This window comes from Lasiosphaeria miniovina (genome assembly GCF_030549165.1).
Source record: "Lasiosphaeria miniovina strain SMH2392-1A chromosome Unknown B0T26scaffold_7, whole genome shotgun sequence".
NCBI classification, from domain to species: Eukaryota; Fungi; Ascomycota; class Sordariomycetes; order Sordariales; family Lasiosphaeriaceae; genus Lasiosphaeria; species Lasiosphaeria miniovina.
The window spans coordinates 1999736-2021353 of NW_026848226.1; the positions used below are offsets into that span (position 1 = coordinate 1999736).

The 21618-nt window shown below is 53.2% G+C and overlaps 7 protein-coding genes across 7 annotated transcripts; 4 read left to right on the plus strand and 3 right to left on the minus strand.

The window, feature by feature from the left end:
- The first annotated feature begins 631 nt into the window (after positions 1–631).
- B0T26DRAFT_726741 (uncharacterized protein) lies at positions 632–1049 on the plus strand. Its single transcript, XM_060442832.1, has one exon. The coding sequence runs from the start codon at positions 639–641 to the stop codon at positions 954–956; it is 318 nt and encodes a 105-aa protein (XP_060291572.1). The 5' UTR covers positions 632–638; the 3' UTR covers positions 957–1049.
- A 73-nt stretch (positions 1050–1122) lies between these two features.
- On the minus strand, positions 1123–2094 carry B0T26DRAFT_680156 (uncharacterized protein; the record flags this gene model as incomplete). Its single annotated transcript, XM_060440455.1, has 1 exon — positions 1123–2094. The coding sequence occupies one exon, from the start codon at positions 2092–2094 to the stop codon at positions 1123–1125; it is 972 nt and encodes a 323-aa protein (XP_060291573.1).
- A 644-nt stretch (positions 2095–2738) lies between these two features.
- B0T26DRAFT_656298 (cytochrome P450) lies at positions 2739–4560 on the minus strand (the record flags this gene model as incomplete). Its single annotated transcript, XM_060438700.1, has 5 exons — positions 2739–2881; positions 2955–3658; positions 3728–3796; positions 3863–4340; positions 4398–4560. 5 exons carry the CDS (start codon positions 4558–4560, stop codon positions 2739–2741), a joined length of 1557 nt encoding a protein of 518 aa, XP_060291574.1.
- Positions 4561–5816: 1256 nt separating this feature from the next.
- On the plus strand, positions 5817–7340 carry B0T26DRAFT_743724 (ATP-grasp domain-containing protein; the record flags this gene model as incomplete). The annotated part of the gene is made up of 4 exons (XM_060444298.1): positions 5817–5870; positions 5978–6067; positions 6144–7293; positions 7327–7340. The coding sequence occupies 4 exons, from the start codon at positions 5817–5819 to the stop codon at positions 7338–7340; spliced, it is 1308 nt and encodes a 435-aa protein (XP_060291575.1).
- Positions 7341–9411: 2071 nt separating this feature from the next.
- B0T26DRAFT_755976 (uncharacterized protein) lies at positions 9412–11480 on the plus strand (the record flags this gene model as incomplete). Its single annotated transcript, XM_060446030.1, has 2 exons — positions 9412–9594; positions 11109–11480. The coding sequence occupies 2 exons, from the start codon at positions 9412–9414 to the stop codon at positions 11478–11480; spliced, it is 555 nt and encodes a 184-aa protein (XP_060291576.1).
- A 3369-nt stretch (positions 11481–14849) lies between these two features.
- B0T26DRAFT_743725 (rab-GTPase-TBC domain-containing protein) lies at positions 14850–17714 on the plus strand (the record flags this gene model as incomplete). Its single annotated transcript, XM_060444299.1, has 4 exons — positions 14850–14930; positions 15035–16579; positions 16636–17577; positions 17652–17714. 4 exons carry the CDS (start codon positions 14850–14852, stop codon positions 17712–17714), a joined length of 2631 nt encoding a protein of 876 aa, XP_060291577.1.
- A 1990-nt stretch (positions 17715–19704) lies between these two features.
- On the minus strand, positions 19705–20996 carry B0T26DRAFT_862620 (ribosomal protein S8e/ribosomal biogenesis NSA2; the record flags this gene model as incomplete). The annotated part of the gene is made up of 5 exons (XM_060447771.1): positions 20937–20996; positions 20672–20854; positions 20571–20578; positions 20180–20362; positions 19705–20069 (listed from the first exon to the last, which is right to left on the minus strand). Exons 2-5 carry the CDS (start codon positions 20725–20727, stop codon positions 19705–19707), a joined length of 612 nt encoding a protein of 203 aa, XP_060291578.1. The 5' UTR covers positions 20728–20854; positions 20937–20996.
- Positions 20997–21618: the final 622 nt, after the last annotated feature.

The following is a 21618-nucleotide window of genomic DNA, read 5'->3' on the forward strand; positions in this document are numbered from 1 at the left end:
GTCCATATCGGTTGGCAGGGGATAGTTGTGTTTTCGAACGAGGGAGGCAGATTCCTGTTTTAGGGGTTTTTTTTGTGGAGCTAAAAAACGAGCTGGTCTTTTCCCCCCTTTGTTAAATAAGGGTGTGCCATTTGGGGTTTAGCGGTGGCTATCTGTCAATTTTTTTGTCTTGTATCTGTGTATTCCCCCCCTGAGTAAGTACCTACCTAACTAGTCGAGTTAGGTCTTGTGTTTTACTGTTTGACTGCAGTACAGTCCAAAGGAATTGTATTATGTTATGCACATTTTTGCCCAACCCTCTTTATATTGCGAGGCTTCTTGGTGTCGTTCTGTGTGGGGCTTTGGGTATACGGACGGACGTTGTGTCGTTGTGTGCCCGGTTGGTTAGTTGGTTGTTGGGGCCTTTTTCGTGCCCTTTTTCTCATTCGTATGCGTGGAGATGACACATGTCGGTTTGAAGGTATCTTAGGTATGGCGTATAGTTCTGGAGGACATTCGCATCTGTTTGAGAGGGAGGCAATAATAAGGTGGTAATAGTTTTACTGTTTATTTGTTGTGAATGAAACGGGAACCGGAGGCTAACCAAGCACCCGGCTGAGATTCTGCTGTATCAAAGAACTGGGTGGTGACGATGACTGATGATAATGAAGCCTTTGTTTCTTCTTTTCTCTCCTTTTTTCTTGTTTAGTCTTTTCCATGCCTTCAACAACCAAGACCACCACTTACTTGCAAAGCTCTCTCATAACTTTGCTGGAGTAGGTTTGGCCAGGGTCTGTCCGTTTGGCTGTCTACTTACCCAAGGTGTCTACGGAACATACTTGTCTGTCACGACTTCTGTTCCTGCCGTGCGTGAGCAGTCGTGGTGCCTCGCGTTATGGTGTTGGTATTTTTGGTCTCAAGGTGGTTTGGATATTGCACAGGTAGAACAGAAGTTGGACGGCGCGTGCTATATGTAGGTGCATGGGAGGTAGTCTGGGTGTGGAAAGACCCGAGAAGCGCGTGTACTAGCCAGACGGCCAGCCGGTTCAGTACAGAGTCCAAGGTAGATGGATACATAGCTTTGCTTAACCTCTTCTATCTGCGCAATACTAACTAGTTATTTATATGCACATCTGGGTCTCCTCAGGGAGCAGCAGCAGCAGCAGCCGTAGTGCCCTTTTTCTTGTTCTTCTTTTTCTTCTTCTTCGCCTTCTTGTTCAACGTTCGTTCTGCCCCTTCATCTCCTAGAACCGGAGGCACTGCTCCATATTCCCTCTCCGTTGCCGCCTCATATTCCTCCCCCTTCTTTTCCGGAGCCGGCTGAGCAGCGTCCCCTCCCGCCGCTTTCTTCGCCACCAGCACCACACTACCACCACTGCCAGCCTCTGGCGCAGTCGCCGCGTCCCCGCTGCGTCCCCTCCTCCCCCCATCCACCTCCCCATTGGCCTCGCCGGGCGCCGCCATACCCGTCGTGCGCGGCCTCTTGGGCGCCCTGGCTTTGGACCGCCCCACGGCGCTGCGGCCGAGCTCCTCTTCCTCCTCGCTGCCATGATTCCCGGCGGCGCCGTGACCGCGCTTCTTGCCGCGCTCTGCCTTCTGCGCGGCCGCAGACCGGCCCTCAACGCGCCGCCCGAGCTGCAGCCGCGCCCGCAGCAGCCGGTCGTCGCCGCCGCTCCCTGCAACTGCCGCTGTCGATGACGACGACAGCCCCGGCGGCACCCATCCGATGCCGGCGTTGGGCGGCGCCGCGTAGAACGGGTTGAGATCCATGTCTTCGGCTGCGGCTGCGGCGGTCGTGGACAATGACGGCTTGGCCGACCGCTGCTGCTGCTGCTGCTGCGGCGGCGGCGGGCCAAGTGAAGAAGAAGCCTTGGCGGCGAGCGACGAGAAGCCCCGTTTCTGCTCTTTCTCATTCTCGTCGCTGGCGACGATAGGTGGTGCTGTTGCTACTGCGGCGGGCGGAGCGGTGCTGCGGCCCTGGTGCAGCGTCTCGAGGATGCGCTGGTGCTTGGCCATGCCCATCGAGATGCGGTTGAAGATTTGGTCCAGGTCCGACGCCACGGGGAGCTTGCCCCCCGCTGGCGGCGGCGAGCCGGCAGAGCGCAGTGGTGGCATTTTTCGTGGGTTTTATTTTTGTCCGTTTGGAAATAGGGGCGTAGTATTTATTCAGGTTCTCCAAGTTGAGCGAGCGAGAAAGGAATGAGAGCCAAGTCAAACGACAACGGTCGCCTTCTCGTGTTCCGATTGGCGATGAGGCGTGATCAGATCGTTTTAGAGACAAGAACCAAGGCTACTGAGATTTATGATGACGGATATCATCTCAATCTGTAATCCTCAGTACCTCCAGCTCCAGACTCATGTTCATGTTGCGGCGAGTTTTGTGGCGGGCCACCCTTTGAAATTTAATGTTTGGATGGGTCGCCTTTTTCTTATCTGAGCTTGGTGCTTGATTCGCCGAGTCGCCCTTTAGCGCGACTCGGTATCGCATTGCCGAGGAGTATTCAGCTATGAAGAGCACATATGCAACAATCCGATATAAACATAGATACATACCCATACTTTGTCCCCCTTCTCATTGCTAGATTCGTCGCCGTACATCGTCTCAGGGTTATTATCCATTAGCTGCTTTCCAATTCCGTGCCTAGAGAGAACGCCATAGTGCCATGCTTGCACTCGTCTGGCTCAGAGCTACAGTTGCTACCGGCTGTTGACGGGCAAGTCTCACCCCTTTTCACCTCCCACCCCAACAAGGAGATTCCTCAGGCGTCATCTCCACAGGCCGCCTCAAAGAAGGCGACAGGCACGCCATGGCCGGGAGCGCCGATGATCTCGGCTTTGTAAATCTGCGCCTTCCAGTCCCCGCGGTATTCCAGCCGGTCGTATCTTTGCAGCAGGCGGACAACTAAACCAAACGTGAAATCAGAAAAGACGAAGTGATGCACAGCCAAGAGCAGGGGGCAAAGGGGGGGACCCACGTGTAAAGGCCATCTCGGTCATGGCAAAGTTCTGCCCCACGCAGATGCGCGGCCCGCCGTTGAAGGGCAAGTACTGCCACGGCTTTGGGGTCCAATGGTTCCACCGGTCCGGACTGAAAGTGGCCGGGTCGGCAAACTTGTCGGATATCTCTGGGTAGAGTTCTGGGCGGCGCTGCATGGCGATGGCAGAGTAAATGATGGCGTCGTCCTTGAGGACAGCAATAGGGGGCTGACCGGGCTCCGCGGGCGGGAGGCTCGTGTCCTGCAGCGCGGCTCGTATGTTGAAGGGGACGGCCGGGTACAGGCGGAGCACCTCGTGGATGGTATGGGTAAGGTAGGTCATGCTCTTCAGGTCGTCGTACGTCGGGGCACGGCTGGTGCCCACCGTGGCCAGGACCTCGTCACGCAGCTTGCCGTGGACGGCCGGGTAGTTGGCTAGCTCGTAGATGGCCCAGCTCAGCGTGGCTGCTGTGGTGTCACGGCCGGCGAGAAGCACCGACATGAGGTGGTCCCGGATCATCTTCGGATCCCGCGTGTAGCGCGCAATGTTGTGCAGCAGCGTCGAGTCCCTGTCCGACTTGGACAGCTTGTCGAGCTCCTTCGGGTCGAGTGCCAGCGTGCGCGCAACGAAAGGGTCGATGAAGCGGTTGAGAACGCGGATGCCGCTGAAGTAGCTATGCTTGGGGATGAAATGCTTGAACGGCCTGCCATCTCATCAGCTTTGCGTGCTCGAGACCAGCTGGCAGCTAGGGTGTCAACGGGAAATCACCCACGCCATGATTGTCAGGATCATCTGGACCCTCTGCACTTCATGGAAGGCTTGGGCAAACTGGTTCGTGGGGCTAGACGTTGTAATCAGCATGTTTCTCATCGAGGAGGGGAAATGGGACGCCTTTGGCACAGCCTACTTTTCCAAGCTGTTTACGCCATGTCCAAGCAGGAAGTCGGTGGTTACATCTAGCGTCATTCGGTAGAATAGGGCGCTTACGTCGACAGTCTGGCCGGAGCCGGGCAGCTTGCTAATCAGGGCGTTGGTCCACTTGTCGAATATTTCTATGTCTCGAACCCTCTCTCGGACGAAGATGGGCCGAAGCAGGGCTCTACTATTCGACCACAGCTGGCCGTCGACGTTGAAGATGCCGTCTCCAAGAAACGGGCCCCAGCTTTCATGGAAAGCCGGGCCCTTGCCATATTCCTTGAACTTTGTGGTGAGAACCGTCTTGATATGCTCAGGCTCTTGCGTGATCAGCCAGCGCGAGGCGCCAGTGAGGCTGATTTCGACGCAGTTTGGGCTTTCTGGCGTTCCGGAGCTGAAGAGAGACTGGAAGTACTCCAAGAACCTGTTGTTACTTTGGTAATAGCCGGCCTTGACGAAAAAGGGAAGACCTGTCGATAGATTATTAGACGTAAACCTTTGTCTAAGGCCACGTCAAGACACATTACCCCATAGAGGATTGGTTGCAATAACCCGAGCCCTCACACCACCCGTCTTTCTGATTTTGTAGTCGATGTAGACTCTCCGGGCTGCGAAGTAGAAAGCAGCGCAGCTGAAGACAAGCACACTGGTATAGAAGGGACCTAGAGACAAAAGAGCCGAAGAAGGCATGGCGACCTCAGGTTGGGTCAATTCATTTACATAAACCAAGAGATGTGTGTAGTGGATAATTGGAGGCTGGCAAACATTGGGTTCTTTCACCGCACAATATTTCCTTTATGAATATTCACCTAGTGGAATGCCACATACAACAGAAATACAACAGAGCAAGAAAGGACCGCGGTTGGTCGACATTACCTAGTACACAGCTCAGGTTCCCCGCAGTCAAGGTGAGGAAAGATGACGACGTGCGGTACTGAATTGGGGGAGGGCGGGAACTAGTGATGCAAGTGGTAATAGAGAACCTGTAGATAGACACACCGGCGAGGAAACCCCTTTAATACCTAGGTGTTTTTTTTTGGAGAATGAGCTAGGCCAGTAACAAGTTCGAGTGTCTTAGCCGAAATCTTGAAGATCTTGTCGGTGACAACAAGAATCATTTGTGTCCGTGGACTCAAAGGCAACTTGTATCAAAGGCCAATACTTCGCACTATTATCATGACTGACCAGCCACGAGAAGTCATTGGCGTGAGCCCAAGTATCTTAAATATAAGTACATCATGGTAGACGACGATGGATAATTGGGCTTGTGCTTCGGTGCTCGCCCGGCGATACGGTGGGGCTGAGTCCGCGTTGCGCTTGTGCAAACACCATTCCAAGTCCATGGCAATTGGTATCGTGGTGCAGCCTTGAAAGGCTTTTTGAAAGACTTGACAGCGAGTCGAAGTCGCTAGCAAGAATCCAAAGCCGCCCTGAGTCAACTGCTATTTGGCATACTCGACGTATACCGTATTTGGTAGGATACTAATTAAACGCGAAGAGAAATAGAAGCCCTAAGAATGAGAAAACCTCAGAGTAACATACTTATCACTCAAGCTTGCCGCGTTAGAGATACCAACCGGCAACGATTAAAACAAAGATGAAATTTGCGGGTTGTTATTCATGAAAGAGCGCGATGCTAGGCAGATGCTGCCGACAAACCAAGCCGGCTGCTCTTTCGGGAGAGCTTAGCCCCTGTCGGCGCGCAACGATTGGCTCGGGCGTTTCCGGGCAGCTGCCAACACTGTAGCGATGCAGCCGGCTGGGCGTTAGGTGGTTCCTCCCCCAATTGAGCGAAGCAGCGCTTGGATCGAGCGTCATTTCGCGAGCGAAAAGTGAGACAGCAAGCAGAGCAGGTACAGCCGGCCAACACAACCTGAAATTTTTGCTCACCTCCGACCGCTTCGCATCGCTCTCGCGCCCAGCATCCCGAGAGCCATCCGCCCGTCATGTTCAAGCTCGGTCGCAATCGCGCATTGGCTTCGGCCTTTGCTGCCCCCAGGGTTCGTTCATTCTGCCGTTGGGCCTGTTCCCATTCCATCAGGACGCCACGTTTCTCTCCTGCCGCGCGTGACAAATGCGAAACTAACCTCTTCCTTTTTGTCTACAGCTCACACCTTCCATCAGAGTGCCGGGGTTTGCGCAACAACGGAGAGCCCTGAGCATCCACGAGTACCTCTCAGCCGATCTTCTCACCCGGGTAGGTTTAGACACTGGCTTTGCGTACTCCCCCTTGTCCCGTTCGCCCGCGCTGACCTATCTTCGAAATCCTACAGTATGGCATCGACGTCCCCAAGGGCTCCGTCGCCCACACTGCCGCCGAGGCCGAGGCCGTTGCGAGGAGTATCGGCACCGATGATATGGTGATCAAGGCTCAGGTCCTAGCCGGCGGCCGTGGAAAGGGCTCGTTCGATAACGGCCTCAAGGGCGGCGTCCGTGTCATCTACTCTCCCACCGAGGCCAAGATGTTTGCCGACCAGATGATTGGCCACAAGCTCGTCACCAAGCAGACTGGCGCTGGTGGCCGCCTCTGCAACGCCGTCTACATCGTCGAGCGCAAGTTTGCCCGTCGCGAGTTCTACCTCGCGATCCTTATGGACCGCGGCTCGCAGGGCCCCGTCATCGTCTCGTCGTCGCAGGGCGGTATGGACATTGAGGGTGTCGCCAAGGAGAACCCCGAGGCCATCACGACCACCTACATTGACATCAACGTGGGCGTGACCGACGAGGTTGCGCGCTCCATTGCCACTAACCTGGGCTTCAGCGAGCAGTGCATCGAGGAGGCCAAGGACACGATCCAGAAGCTGTACAAGATCTTCCTCGACAAGGACGCCACCCAGATTGAGATCAACCCGCTCTCCGAGACGTCGGACCACAAGGTCATGTGCATGGACGCCAAGTTCGGGTTCGACGACAATGCCGATTTCCGCCAGAAGGAGGTGTTTGAGTGGCGCGATACGACACAGGAGGATGCCGAGGAGGTTCGCGCCGCTCAGTCGGGCCTCAACTTCATCAAGCTCGACGGCGATATTGGCTGCCTAGTCAACGGTGCCGGACTCGCCATGGCCACTATGGACATTATCAAGCTCAACGGCGGTCAGCCGGCCAACTTCCTCGACGTTGGTGGCGGTGCCACGCCCGCGGCCATCAAGGAGGCCTTCGAGCTCATCACGAGCGACCAAAAGGTGACGGCCATCTTCGTCAACATCTTTGGTGGCATTGTGCGGTGCGACGCCATTGCCAACGGCCTGATCCAGACGGTCAAGACGCTCAACCTCAAGATCCCCATCATCGCTCGTCTGCAGGGCACCAACATGGAGCAGGCCCACCAGATCATCAACGACTCGGGGCTGAAGATCTTCTCCATCGATGACTTGCAGAACGCGGCCGAGAAGGCGGTGCAGCTTTCCAAGGTCGTCAAGATGGGTAAGTCTATATCTCTCTCCACATTTTACAGAGCATCCGTATACTAACATGTAACTTTCTCAGCTCGCGACATTGATGTCGGCGTCGAGTTTACTCTCGGGATCTAATGGAGATATCCGTCTTTTATTTTGGTCTAGAAGGGAGGGAAAGAAAGGGGACATGTAATAGACTGGCGGGCTCTCTGGGGGACTGACACTCGGGACGGGGGGGCATTCTTTCCTCTACCATTGTACTACCTTTTTTTTTTTACAAAGCAAGCGACGACACATAACATACCAAATACCTACCTACCTGTCTGTCTTGTTTGTATGTATGTATGGCATGTCTTGTGGTCGGGCCCCACTGCCTCCTTCCTTTTTTTTCATGTGTCATTTTCTGGCAAAGCCTACGTGCTTTCTCTCTCTCTCTCTCTCTATATATATATATCTCTCTGCATTGCGTGTGTATAATCAAAGCGAGCTGCGCTACTAGTACCTAGATATATAGACCGTTGGATGGGCAAATTGCACAAATGTTTCCTTTTTCGGTCTGTCTTTTGCTGTGTGGACTTGGATATGGATGTCCTTTTCTGGACCTACTTTTACATCCGAGCTGTCTTCCAGGTTTTGGGCGGCCCACTGAAGATGAAGTCAGAAGGACGCCTTCGTGAGTCAGCTGGAGCTGCGTTTGAAGTTGTCTAGGGAATATTGTTTTGGCTTTTTTTGTAACCAAGGTAAGGTAGGTTATCCGGTTGTCCGCGTGATCCGGCGAACTTGCTACAAACCGTAGGCCCTAGGGGACCCAGTTAATTATTTAATGGGTCTTGGAATACGCTCTTCTCGCGACATTCACTCTTGTCGTGAGGATTATCATACATGAAACATGTGACATGTAACATGTTCTCGCTGCTTTCATCGTGCCGCGAAGCCCATGGATGGATGTTGCAACTCAACTTGCTGACCTTGTTCGATTCTGTAATCTCGCCGCGATGAAAGATATCATTGTCTGCGGCTCCGCGCAGAGTGTGCGGGTTTGTGTCGGTATTCAAACTCCTTCTCGTGCCCCCAAGGTGACGCCCATCCATCCCGTCATTGGACTCGAGACCGAGGAAGTTGACTGAGGTGTGCACGACGTCCAAGTCGCGGTTGCTGTTGGAGGCCCGCTGTGCAACGGCGGGCCGATATTATATAGAGGACCTTACGCATCTGGGGACCCCAACGCAACCCGCCCAGTTGGGAAGTTACGTTTTTGAGCATGTGCAGAGTACTACTTGCATATACATGAGTGCCAGTAAGCGGAAGGTGGGATATTTTTGGAGAAGGATGGAGGTGAAGTGGGGGTGGGAAGATCTTCGGAAACGGCATGCTACTTACGTACCTCTTGTAAATTGCATGTAGGTTTCTACATATTGTATAGGCATTTTATATTGACACCATCTTGTATCTGGACCCCGTCAGACCTTCGGATCCTGAGGCAAATCCTGACTTCCTGGCTTCCCGTGGGATCACACGCCCTGGCTTGACCGCCGACAAGACAGCTAGCCTTACGGTGCTACGCTACCCTTTACTCACGCCACACGCACCGCAACTTGGATCGGTCATACGACTGGACGCTTGTCATAGGTACCCGCGCTCGTTGGTTATGGAAACAGTACCTAGCCAATCCAAGCCGGCGAGCACGAGCGAGCGCGATGTCTGTCGAGATAAGGCGGGCAATGGAGGCTTGGCTCGATGCAGAAGCCGTTCAGCTAGCTGTGCTTGCCTGACACCATTTGGCAAGACGCATGAAGAGGGCTGGGCTTGGCACCGCTTGTTGGCCGATAGTTGGAGGGGGTTATAAAGTGTAAGTGGCTGCCATTCGCAGCGTGGTCAGTCGCTCCTGCCCTCGGTGTACTTGCAGTTTTGTCTTTCTGCTCCTCGTTCGGTCCTTCTACTATCAGAGTACATTCTCACTTCAAAATTCCGGGCGGGATATACCTATACGTATCGTACCGTGAGAGTCGTCATACCCACACCGCCCACTCACCCTGCGTGGACGGACAGAACTGCCAAGCCATCACTCCCCCTCCTTCGAGGGAGAAAGAAAGCCAAGACATCTAGACCTCGCCAGCCAGCCAGCAGAATTGGGCAAAAAAATAACATGGCTCACTCAGCCATCTGCCCCTGCTCGACCTGCTTCCAGGCCACTCCGCAGACATATTATCTCCAGCAGCCAGCAACGCTGCAGCTCTCTCCCAAGAGCAGAAAGGGGTTCCGCGCCGCCGCTGGCGACAGCAGCGTGCAGAGCAGGCTCCGGCGCATCGACAGCATGGCTTCCGACCTGGTGCCACTCTACTCGGCAACAACGCAGCAAGACTTGCATGTTTCTGGGCAGGCTAAATAGGGGCAGTTCAGTCGCCGCGTTGCCTGTTGTCGTGTCTCTGTTTCCTTCTCCCCGTTAGCCTCTGGAGCGAGAAACGGGGTTTCCGTTCTGAACTACATGGGTTTCTCGAATCAGGTAACCTCGACTTGGCTGGGAGGAGGGTACTCTTGCTTGTCCGGTTTCTGGGGGCCAGCGTCGCGGAGTGTGCGAAAGAGGGAGTGGGTTTCTTATTCTGGAGTCTCTGGGGCCACGGCTTACACAGGTAGTTGGAGAGTCTAGACACAGCTGGGCATGGTTTGCTTTCCTCTGGGTTTTGCTACGATTGCCATTTTTTGTGATCGTGATAGCATGTTATAAAGCCAGATGCCCATTTTGGTTTGCGCAACGGCAGGATAGCTTACATTGAGAAAGCAAGCAGTCACGTCAAGCCTGGAAGGCAATCATTCCGTGCTATCAACATCATAGGTATAAATAATAAGAAATATCGCAAGTAAAGAGATTGTTAACTTTTCCATGGCAACGGGTCTGCTAGGTGTTGATTTTCTTCCATTGGACAATGTCGAGGACATATCTTATATCTCATGAGAGAGATTTCCGATCAACCCCTTCTTCTATTTTCTCACCGCCATAGCCATCTCTTATATCTCGTGACAGCAGGAGGTTACTGGTTTGGCTTTTCTGGTCAACTACTCTGTGGTTGTGGGCATGATATATAACGACGTGACTAAGTTGTATTTCTCATGTCTCCTATAATCGTTGGGGTCATCGACTCGACTTGCGGAGTAACCATCTAGCCAGAAGCAAGTGAACAAGAGCCATGGCCGTGTCCAAGTGTTAGTAATTGGTTAACAATAGAGATGTGTCTTTGGTGTGGGTTAGTCGTCATGAAATCATTCCAGGGGTATATATACAACGTCTTTGTTCTTGAACAGTGGTTAGGGGTTGAACTTCAACTACCAGCACAACCCAACAAACTAGTTCCTAGCACTCACCTTCATTACCACACCTCGAAACATCCATGCTATCCCAAGACGATTTTCAATCAACAAATTACGTGTCAGATAACTTTCATATCTGAGACTTTGCTACACTTTGTTCTGCAAAACATGAGTAATAAGACCCCCGACACATTCAACTCACACTATCCTCAACTAAGGGCCAGCGCGACTGTTCACGCGACATAGTTTGCCATATCTATTATACCGGGGCTGAATCAGAACAACAGCAGAGAATAGGACAGTAGTTAAGCTGAGACTGACATACGACCCAAATCTCCTCTGGTATAAAAGCGCGCTGCCCGACCGACCAAACTGAATCGAGCAGCGTCCGGCTTAATCGCAAGGCGACAACTTGCAAACAGTTTACGACCGGAGAGTAATTTTTCCGTGCTCAAGCAAAGCTTGCAATTTCTATTCGCCTTCCCCAAAGCTTCTAAGCTTCAGTTAGTCACACTCGACTAACAAGCCTGACCACAGATACCCCCTTTTTCCGAAGAGGAATCCGACAAGATGGCGCCGAGAGAACCCAGATGGCTGAGAGCGCCGAGACAGGTGACGTTGCGGGATTACTTTCCGCCAGAGTTTCGCAATGATCTCACTCCTGCCGCGGCCACGTCCCGAGCGGAAGAGCCTGCCGCTGAGCACGGCCCTGGGGAGAAAGTTGGCGCAGGGAGCGAGCCTGCCACTGAGGAGAACGTCGGCGCGGCAACTGAGCCCGGCCCGGAGGATGTCAATGACACCGATGAACTTCAGATAACCTTCAACCAAATTTTCGCGAACGGCATTCGCCTCAAACTGACCTCCTCGCCGTTCTTTCCTAATACCGCAGCCGACTTCGCCAAACTCTAAGTCGAGACTATTGGGGCTGAGGCAACAAAGCTCAAGGCCAAGCTAGCCAATATGGAAGCTGACATCACGGCGAAGAAAGATGCCGCCTCCTCTCCCGACGACGTCCCGGCCGACACGAAGCTTACGTCATGCATGAACAGCCAACTCCCTCAGGACGGACGGTCAGCCGTTCTGAGCATCCCACTCTTGATCTGGTCGAGGCCTGACAGCATGGCCGCGTCTGAGCTCATTGACTGGCCGTCGCTCTCACGGCTTGGCGGCGGCGACGTTAAGGTTCGCGAGCCGGCCCAGAAAATTGAGGGGAGCCAGATCCCCCCGGCCATCCGAGACTTTCTGGAGAGCATCGATGAAGAGCTCAACTAAACGTTGGTGGCTGTGATAGAGACGGCGACAACAGTCAAGCCTTTATCGATGAGTAGACTGCTTTACTTCCGCCTTCGGTTCACTTGACCAAGGTTCAAGAATCTTTTTTTTTCTTTTTTCTCCCGTCTTTTCTCTTCACCCACCCTCCCCCCCCTAGCCCCCTCTGTCCCTACCTATGGGATATCAAAACATAGGGGCTTGAGTGAACTTTGCATTCATGCATCCATAGCATACTGGTAGGTAGACCAACCCCAATCCCCCGGTAATCGCAATTACTATAGGAATAGCGAATTTATAATTTTCACCAGACCAATGAATCCATTCTGACGAACCCGAAGTGAAGTATCGCCAACGTCAGCAAGTAGTACCCTTGCATTTGCTGGGGCGGAAGTAAATGTCACACCAACATGACAGGAAGGACAGAGGACCTCCTTCAGTCATAGCATATGTAGCCTTTCCCCCTTTTTCAGTCTTTAAATATGATTTATTTCGCTCTTGAATGACTCCACACGTGACATGATCGGATAGGGAGGTTGGCTAGGTACTTAGCTTGTAGAGAGGTCTCCTAGAAAAGGCAATAAAGTGAACTCATTCGGCACTCATCTCACCCAAGAGCTTTTCTTCTGCTTATTTCCGTTAGGATAGTTGCGTGCCTTGGCATCTGCGGCACGTCGCCGTCTTGAACTAAGCTAAGGTCAGACGATCAGTGACTAACAGCATGAATAAGCTGTATTTTGCTAGGTAGGTAGTTGGCTAGTTGCACTCAGTGACAAGATAATAGCTGTTGCCTAGCAAGCGTGCGAAAAGGTGGTATCAAGGGTTGTGACTTTCTTCCTCACAACTTTGCGAGTCGGTTAAAAAGTGAAAGGCGAAAGTGAACTCGTTCTTGAAAGCAGACTCGAGAGGATAAGAAAGTCTCTATCATTTCGCCGAATCTCATTTCCGGCATTGTATGCTCGGTACCATCTTATTACCTCTTAAAAGCTTTGGCTCGCCCGTCACATAGAGCATGAAACCCATCTCACTATTTGTCTCTGCTCGCAAGAGGCTAAATGGCGGTTGCGGCTAGCCTCAACAAAGTTGGGCGGCTCTCGGGAGTCTGTGAGTCTGCGAATGGCAGATCATGGCATGTACATCTCGAGGATCCCGCGCCTCTGGGTAAGTGCACTCTCCCTGCACCGTCCTCCTTCATCTTGTTGCGGAACCTACTATGTCAGGTAGGCCGGAAATGCGGAGTTCGGAAGCCGGCAGCAGCCCCTCAGCTGGGCCTTCACTGTCGGCCTGAATGGCCGCTGGAGTCGCGAGCAAGGCCGCGTTTTGCCGCAGAAAAAGAAGCATAAAACAGAATCGGATGCAAAAGGCGGTCGGTCGCCAGCCCAAGACGAATGTTTCTTGACAGAGAGAGCTAGTGAGAGGGTTGCAGGCTAGGATGAGGAGGGGGAGGGGATGATGGATGGGTGGTGTTAGACGACTGGAGAGCCGCAGGCACAGGCCGGGAGGCAGGGCCGGGCACGGGGGGCGGGGCACGAATACCTGCGAGGTACTTGCATATAGCCGAATCTGGGCGGTAGTTTGCCGCTGAAACCGCCTCGCGGGAAAGGTATCGCCAGGGTCGCGCTGGCCAACCCCTGCGACGTTTTGTTTCAAAAGTGAGCGCCGGTCGGTTCCTTGCTGGGTGGTGGCTTCCTTTTTCTTTTAATTTTTTTTTTATCTTTAAAAAAAAATGTTTTTGGGCTCTATTACCCCTCGCTCAGGTTGTGCCTGCGAACCAACCCTCTTGCATCCTAGTCAAAGGCAAAGGTGTAGCGGTGTCTAATTGTTTGTTGGTGGTGGCTGCTCTGGGTTTGAGAAGTAAGACATAAGAGGTGCATAGGGTAATTACGAGAAAGGAGAGAGCAATGGGATGCATCGAGGGGGATGCTTGTTTTTCCACTGGTGTGTCCTCAGCCCCAAGTAAAAAAGGCCAACCCCCCATTACTGTCTGTGGTTGGTACGTTCAGGAGGGAATAGGGAAACATAAACCAGGAAGAAAAGGAGAGCGCCGCGACGGCTCGAAATTGGATTCTAATTTCTGCGATCCATGCCGTGGAACCCCTTGTGCTTGGTAACTATTTTGAGTCCAGGTATTCGTAATGGGTACTGTGTAAATCGTAGGAACGGCCCGGGATACTCGTACGCGAGCGAGACTTTACGACGAGGCTGCCTCTCGATATATCTGCTTGGAGTTGAGTTGAATACTTGGGTAGTCCGCGCCTTGGTTACAGAAGGCGCAGTCTGACGACATTCCTCTATTGCGCTCGGTTCCCATGAGAGCCCGTACAACCACGGATTACGTCTAGTGAGGTGGTGCAGAGGTGGTCGGTATTATACTCCTAAACATAAGGCGGCCGCTACGGGTGGGTCCTGCTGCTGGCCCCAGGCCCACAGTCCATCTCACTGCCCGTCAAGAAGCGGAAACAGGCGGACACAGCACCCGCTGACAGCCATCTTTCAGGAGCTTCCCAGGTCCCACTCACAGCCCGGCCCCCGTTTTCAGCGGACCTATCCCGTACCTTGGTCGTTTCGTGAAGGGAAGCGCAAACGAACGATGTTATCTACTACGAACATTTCCTTTGCCCAGCTAGTACATACTAGCACTACCCGACGATTTACACGGACACCACGACTTCCAGAGGTTTTACGACTGACACAAGTAGTTCCACGACGCCAGTCGACGCATGCCCGATTGTCTTGCACCTGAACTTGCACTGCCCCGCGGCCAAACGCGTAGACTTACAAAATAAAATAGCCCACCGTCACACGCAAGCCAGTGCGCCTGCATACGCATCCCATCCATCACCCAAACTGCCCAATCCAGACGGCGCGCCCAGTCTTTCGCTGCACTTAGTCGGATCCCCGTTCCATGGCACTGTAGCTGCTCGTCTGTGAGCATCACAAGCCAACTCGTCTCGCCGCCACATTTCCCGGCAGCTTAAACGGGCGAGGGCGGGCCCTGGGGACGAAATCATGTCTGCACTCGACGAGCCACTCTCGCCGGACGCACAGGAGCAGAGGCGGCCGTCGAGCCCTGCTTCTGACAAGCAAAGTGTACGTCTGCGTGTTCTCCCCTGGACGGACGCACAAGTCGCACTACTGCCACGTATTGTGCGTTCGGCTACACGCAGAGCCAGCCCCCTTGCTGACCGTGACAGCCGCTCTCTCAGGACACCTTTCAAGATGCCGTCGACACAGGCTCGCTGCGGTCACTGACCAAACGGCAGCTGTCAGTCCAGCGCCGACTCGCCGAGGAGCCAGTCGGCTCCGACATCGACGACGAAGGCTCTCAGTCACCGCCGGCCGCACAGTCGCCATCAACCGACGGCCAACCGGACACTGACGAGCAGGCCCTCGAGAAGTCACCGCTACGTCTTCTCTCGCCAGCTTCGATTGTCTCGCTGGACAACGTGAATCTCGATGACGACTCGGCGGTTGTGCCTCCGATTGGCAGCCCGCCTCAATCCCTCCTTCACACCATATCCACTCCGAAAGAGGCTCGAAAGGAGCCGTCAAAGCCCATGTCGTTTAGCAGCATAACTAACGCGCTGCCGACAATGCCTTGGGCCCCCCCCGCCAGCGATGTCCCGAAAAGCCCCCCGGCATCCAGTGCAGCAGCATCGACGACAGTGGCGCCGGCGATCCCCCCCCCGCCGGCCCCTGTGTCAACAGGTCGAAAGCTCACTAGTCCTTTTTCTTGGCTCTCGAGAAGCGCATCCAAAGATCAAACTGCCACACCCCCCGTACCATCGCCTAGAAGGAATACTGCAAGCTCGGTTGCCACTATGACGAGCAACCCCGACATGATGCTTGGAAAGCTGGAGGAGGAAAACGAGGGCGAAGGACGGAAGGCGATTAACGGGACACGGAACAGTCTCAAAGACCGCTTCAAGCAGTTGCGGATGAGAGAGGAGGTAGTTGCCCCCTCGGCCACCGGAGAAGACACCACCAAGAGCAAGACTAGCGAAGATAGGGAAAGTGGGAAATCCATGCAGCCTCCCACGTCACCCATGCCGCCAAGTCCAAATAGGACTCTTGCCCCGGGCACGGCATCGGGCGTCACGGCTGGGCCTTCAGCCATCTCGGATGTGCCCGTTGACTGGGAACTTTGGCAGTCGGTTGTCAACGAAGGCCCTGCCGTCGTAGCCAGGACAAGCGCCGAAGAGCTCAACAAGGCGATTGCAACGGGCATTCCAAGCGCCATCCGCGGCGTCATCTGGCAGGTCATGGCTCAAAGCAAGAATGAGGAGCTGGAAGCTGTCTATCGGGACCTTGTCGTGAGGGGAACGGACAAGGACAAGGACCGGCGGAGTAACGGGACGTCAATCAGCGCAGCCAGCAATGGCAACCCGAGCACCAAAGAGTCGGTGTCGTCTGCCTCATCGGTACACTCCGGGGACTCGGGAGCTAATACGAATGGCGCCCCCTCCCCGACAGACAAGGACCCAGAGACATCCCTTAAAGTGCAGGCCATGATTGCAGCGGAGCGCAAGAAGAAGGACAAAGAGGACGCGGCCATGCTCCAGAAGCTAGAGAAGACGATAAGGAGGGATCTCGGTGCCAGGACGAGCTATTCCAAATTTGCCGCTGCCCAGGGGCTTCAAGAGGGCCTGTTTGGCGTCTGCAAAGCTTACGCTCTGTTTGACGAGGGTGTGGGCTACGCCCAGGGCATGAACTTTCTTGTTATGCCACTTCTTTTCAACGTGAGTCTTTATACTACTCTCTTGTCTTTCGTGGCAGCCGGCTAACATATGGACAGATGCCTGAAGAAGAAGCCTTCTGCCTGCTTTTGAGGTTAATGAACCAGTACCACCTACGAGACCTATTCGTCCAGGACATGCCCGGTCTCCATTTACGTCTCTACCAGTTCGAGCGGTTGATGGAGGATCTCGAGCCGGCCCTATACTGCCACCTGCACAGGCGCGGCATCTCTCCGCACCTTTATGCCACACAGTGGTTCCTCACCCTATTTGCCTATAGGTTCCCGCTCCAACTCGTCCTCCGTATCTACGACCTCATATTCTCAGAAGGCCTTTCGGCCGTCCTCAAATTCGGCATCGCTCTCATGCAGAAAAATGCGGCAACCCTTGTTGCCATTTCCGACATGTCGCATTTGACGACCTTCTTAAAAGACCGTCTTTTCGATGTGTATATCGATGCTACCCCGTCTTCCAACTCGATTCTCGAGAGCGGCTTCTTTGGCAGCAGCTCTAGCGGCATAGACAAGGCTGTGTACCGCGCGGACCAGCTGGTGCGGGATGCGTGCGAGGTCAAGATCACCCCCGAGTTGCTCAAGTTGTACCATACCGAGTGGGAAGAGAAGACTCGCACTGAGAAGGAGCGCGAGGCGGAGCTCGAGGGCCTCAAGGTTGTCAATGCCAACTACGCCATCAAGGTGCGGCGACTCGAGGAGCGCATTGAGGCCGTGGACCACGAGCAAGCTGCGCTGGCCACAGACCTCGTGCGTACCAAAGTTGACAATGAGGAGCTCAAGGACGAAAACGAGAGCCTCAAAGGCCAGGTCAGGGAGCTTCGGCTTGTCATTGAGCAGCAGCCTCTGGAGATTGAGGCCGCGTGGAAGCTTGAGCGAGACGACCTCATGAAGCGCAATGAAAAAGTTCACGAGGAAAACCAGAAACTGGAGAAGGAGCTCTCTGAGCTGGAGGAGGAATTGGTGGCCACAAAGATGCGGTATGCCGAGGTAAGCCAACTTCACCGACTCTTAGGGGTCTATCTATTGCTATGGTTGTCCTATTCTGACTCTTGTATCCACAGATCAACTCTCAGCACGAAACGCTTACTCGGAAATGGACGGACCTCAAGCGGCAGTTTGCATGAAGGAGCATATCCGATCCACCGGTTGCTATGTTGTCATCCGTGTTGCATTGGGAAGGGGCTGGCTGATCCCCAAGGGTTTTTTTTTCGTCTTCGTTTTCTGGAACAGAACCATATTTTCTTTTTGGTAATGAAAACAGAGCAGACGTGTAAAGATATGGTGGGAGGCGCGGAATTCATTCTTTCTCTCTCTTGCAAAAAAGAAAACTGAAAAGTTTCCCAAAAACAATACCCCCGAGATGTATTTTCCCTCCTCCCCACCGCGCCGGAACCATCCATCTATCCATTGTTTTTGCGCGGGCGTCAGTTTGTACAGATAGGGTGCGGTTGCGGATGAAAATTTTTGCGGGTACGGATGGGTCGCATTAGAGAATGTGAGACGACCAGAAAAGGGAACCGCCGAGGGAGCACTGGAAAGGGATTAAGAGAAAAGATACCGAGTGTTTTTGATAGGAGGGGGGGGAGGACAATATAAATAAATCATGAGCAATCTGGATATTCCACCCGCCTCCTTTTCCCCCCTTTCTTGTCTTCTTTGCGTAACTGTCCCTGTGTAAAACGAAACCCCCCTTTTCTTTCTCTTTCTCTTTCTTTTTTTCTTTTTCTTCTTCTTTTCTTTCTCTTTTGGTTTCTAGCTGTTGGTCTGTCACCAGAGCCCCCAATTCTGTTATCTGTACGTGTGCATACTCGCATATCTATGCATATATATATCAACCCATGTCAAGCAGTCGGTCACCTGTTCGCTCGTAGATGTCGTCAGATTGCCACTATTGAATCGACGACGATCATCCTTGTCTATCATTCATTCATATTGCAGTCGATCGCATTTCTAGCCATGGCGGACGCTGGCATACAGACTTCCGGGAGCACGAGACCTTAGTAGACCAGCGCATTGCATGCATCTCGGTATCCCATCATTGAAAAGCAAAGAAAGCAGGGCTTATTCGCACCCCAGGATGGCGGCCGAAGTGCAAGCCCCGTCTCGTTGGTACCCCCTAAGGAGCAGGATAAGTATATGGCGTCTTTTGACCAAGTATGTACTATTACCATGCCTTAACACCTTACTCCTCTCCCTCAAGAATTCTTACCGAGGGAGGTAGTAGTTATTGGAACCCCTATGACAGAATCTTAGAGGCACCCAACTGACTTTCATATTGCTTAACGGTTACCGCCGAGGCGGGTAGATAAGGTCCGTAAGATGAAGGGAAGAAGACAGGAAGGAGATACGCCCGCGGGCGCACCTCCCCTACACCATAGAGTCCGCCCGAGCAGTTTCCAGCAGAAGGACCGCATGCCCATTAGGGTAGAAGCTACCACTTTTGTAGTGTAAATCAACAACCACTCCAACAAACAAACATTCAGGGATTGTATTGTTATCTCTCCACGGACGTATGGACCGGGATCCAATCAGGTCACGACATGCACCGCACGTCTATGGATTGGTCTACTAAGGAACAAGACAAGGAGTCTCGGCCCTACTTATTGGTGGTACCCTTATCGCGCCACAGACCAAAGCCGCTCGTCTTACGCTGTAAAAGAGTCGTTAAGGTGTTTTGTGATGAATCTAACTGCGGAATTCCCTACTTAAGCAAGCCTTACTGAAGCAGACGAAAAAAATACATACATCGTTAAGGTGTATGTTGATATAGGGAGAGTGACTGGGGGATAAGGATATACATCACTGGGAACAAATTGAGATACGGCACAAATCGCAAAGAACGGTGACGACTAGGTCTGCTGCATTGGCTCGGCTCGGATGGCTGCTTTAGTGGTAGTGGTGGTATTCGTTTTTCCATTCCTTATATCCCCGCCATTCCTGTTTTACCAGTGAAGCAACTGGAAATGAATTGCAATGACTGCATTCTTCACCCCGCAAAGCTAGACTCAACGAGACGGCAGCAAACAAAAAAAGACCTTGAACACCCTGGCACAAAGAGCCGATCATGCCCAATCCACACTTTCCCAGTCATCATGACACTCGTTCCTTCCGCATCTACTTGTGGTGGAGCTTGCGCTGGTAGAAAGCCAGCTCCTCGCCCTCCAGGATGTATCCGTCGCAACGGCCAGACTGACCGGGACGGCTGGAGATGACGGCGTACAGACGACCGGCCTCAAACTGCTTCTCGAGAGCACCCTCAACCTTGCCAGTGGCGGCAAAGCGGGCAGCCTGCTTCTTCTCAACGCTCTTGCTCTTCTTTACCTCCTCGGTGGTCTGTCCCTGCTTAACCTGGCGACGGCGACCGAGAGCCTGGCCATAATGGGCCTCATACCACTGCCTAAAGGGAGCGGCATCGATCTGAACAACGGCGGACTTGGTAAGGGTGTTGGTGCGGACAAGCTCGTTGTTGGAAGGGTGGTCTAGTCGAGGAAGACAAAAAAGTCAGCAAGGGAAAGCCTCCCTAAATCGGGCTCTCAGAATCCCCAGCAAATGTTTTCCCGCCCCAGCAATAAAAATGGAAGACACGTACATGCGACCACGATGACACGGGTCTTGCGCGTGCAGCCCTCGGAGGCCCAGGCGAAATTGCCGGAGTCGAGACGCAGGGCACGGTACTTGTGGTTACCGCCGCGGGTGCGCACAACGTGGATACGCTTACCGCCGATGCGGGTGTTTGCAGGCTGGCGCCCTGCCTCGAAGGCTCTCTTCTTCCCTGCCGCGCTGTCAGAACAAAATATTCTTTCAATGCGTATAGCACAGGATCAGAACGCAATGGGTTTGAGTCGAGCCTGTCTCCCCTCCGTTCCTCCGCCCCTTCTCAGGGAAATGGAGGATCGGAAGAGAAAGTGGCAAGACCTCCCAAGCGGACCTTCGAGTATTTCATATGTTCCTCAAATCGGTGAGGAGGACAGGGTACGTACGGTAATAACTGCATGCGCACACATAAAGTTAGCAACCACCACTACCTGGGACAATCGGGGCGACAGGAACTTTAGGGGTAGAAAGGAAGGAGAAGACTTGCGCGCGCTTGGCGCCCGTGTGGGAGCGCTTGTGCCGAGAGTCGCGTGAGATACCCATGTTGTCGGACTCTAGAGGAGTAAAAGATTAGCTCGCCGTCGATTTCTTTCTTTTCGAGGTTGGAGATGTTGAAAAAAGGCGTTGGGGACAAGGGTCGTGGGCGACGACGGGAATCCGTGTGAAAGAACTGACGCTCTTAAATCCCCCAGGTGAGAACTCGAGGCGTGTTGGGGGGTGGGGTTGGAGATATCAAATTTCGATGTACTCACCTCGATCGTCGTTGTCGTTGACTGAGCGGTTGCTGCTGCGATATTGAACGAGGCTTCCTCCAGGTCGATTTTGGAAAATGTGGGCGAAAAAAATCGGGAGCATGTAGCACCGGCACCGAGCCCTACGAAGCACGGACCAAGCGCGGCTTGGCCATGTGATGGGGCTTGGTGGGGCATTCCTCCTTCCAAAATCTTCGAGGTGAGGGACGCTGCTTGGCTTGCACTTTCACCCCATCCAGCAGATATGCCGGCAACGTGGAGCAAGTTCTAGCGGTTCCATCCACAGTGGGCAATGGGTAAAATGGCATGAACTTGAGCTGGAACGTAAGCTTGGAAGATTGATAACCATTTTTGTTCCTTTTTTTTTTCTTTTTTCTGATTTTTACTCTTTTAGGCACCCTGAAGCGTTTACCCCTCCTCCATGTATATGTACGATATGTGGTATGGCATATTGCAATGGCTATACCTTGATAGGCATGCGAGAAGGAAAAGAGGAGCAGAGACATGACTTCTAATACACTAAAAATATATTACAGGTTGAACAATTTCTGTATTTTTATTTTCTCATTTTTCTAGGAGCAAGTGGTAGAGCCCCTGATATTTCGAGTTCTCACGGCGCCGAGTTGTTTTCCGAGTCGTTATTGATATCAGAGTACCTGACATGGGCAAGGTAATTATAACA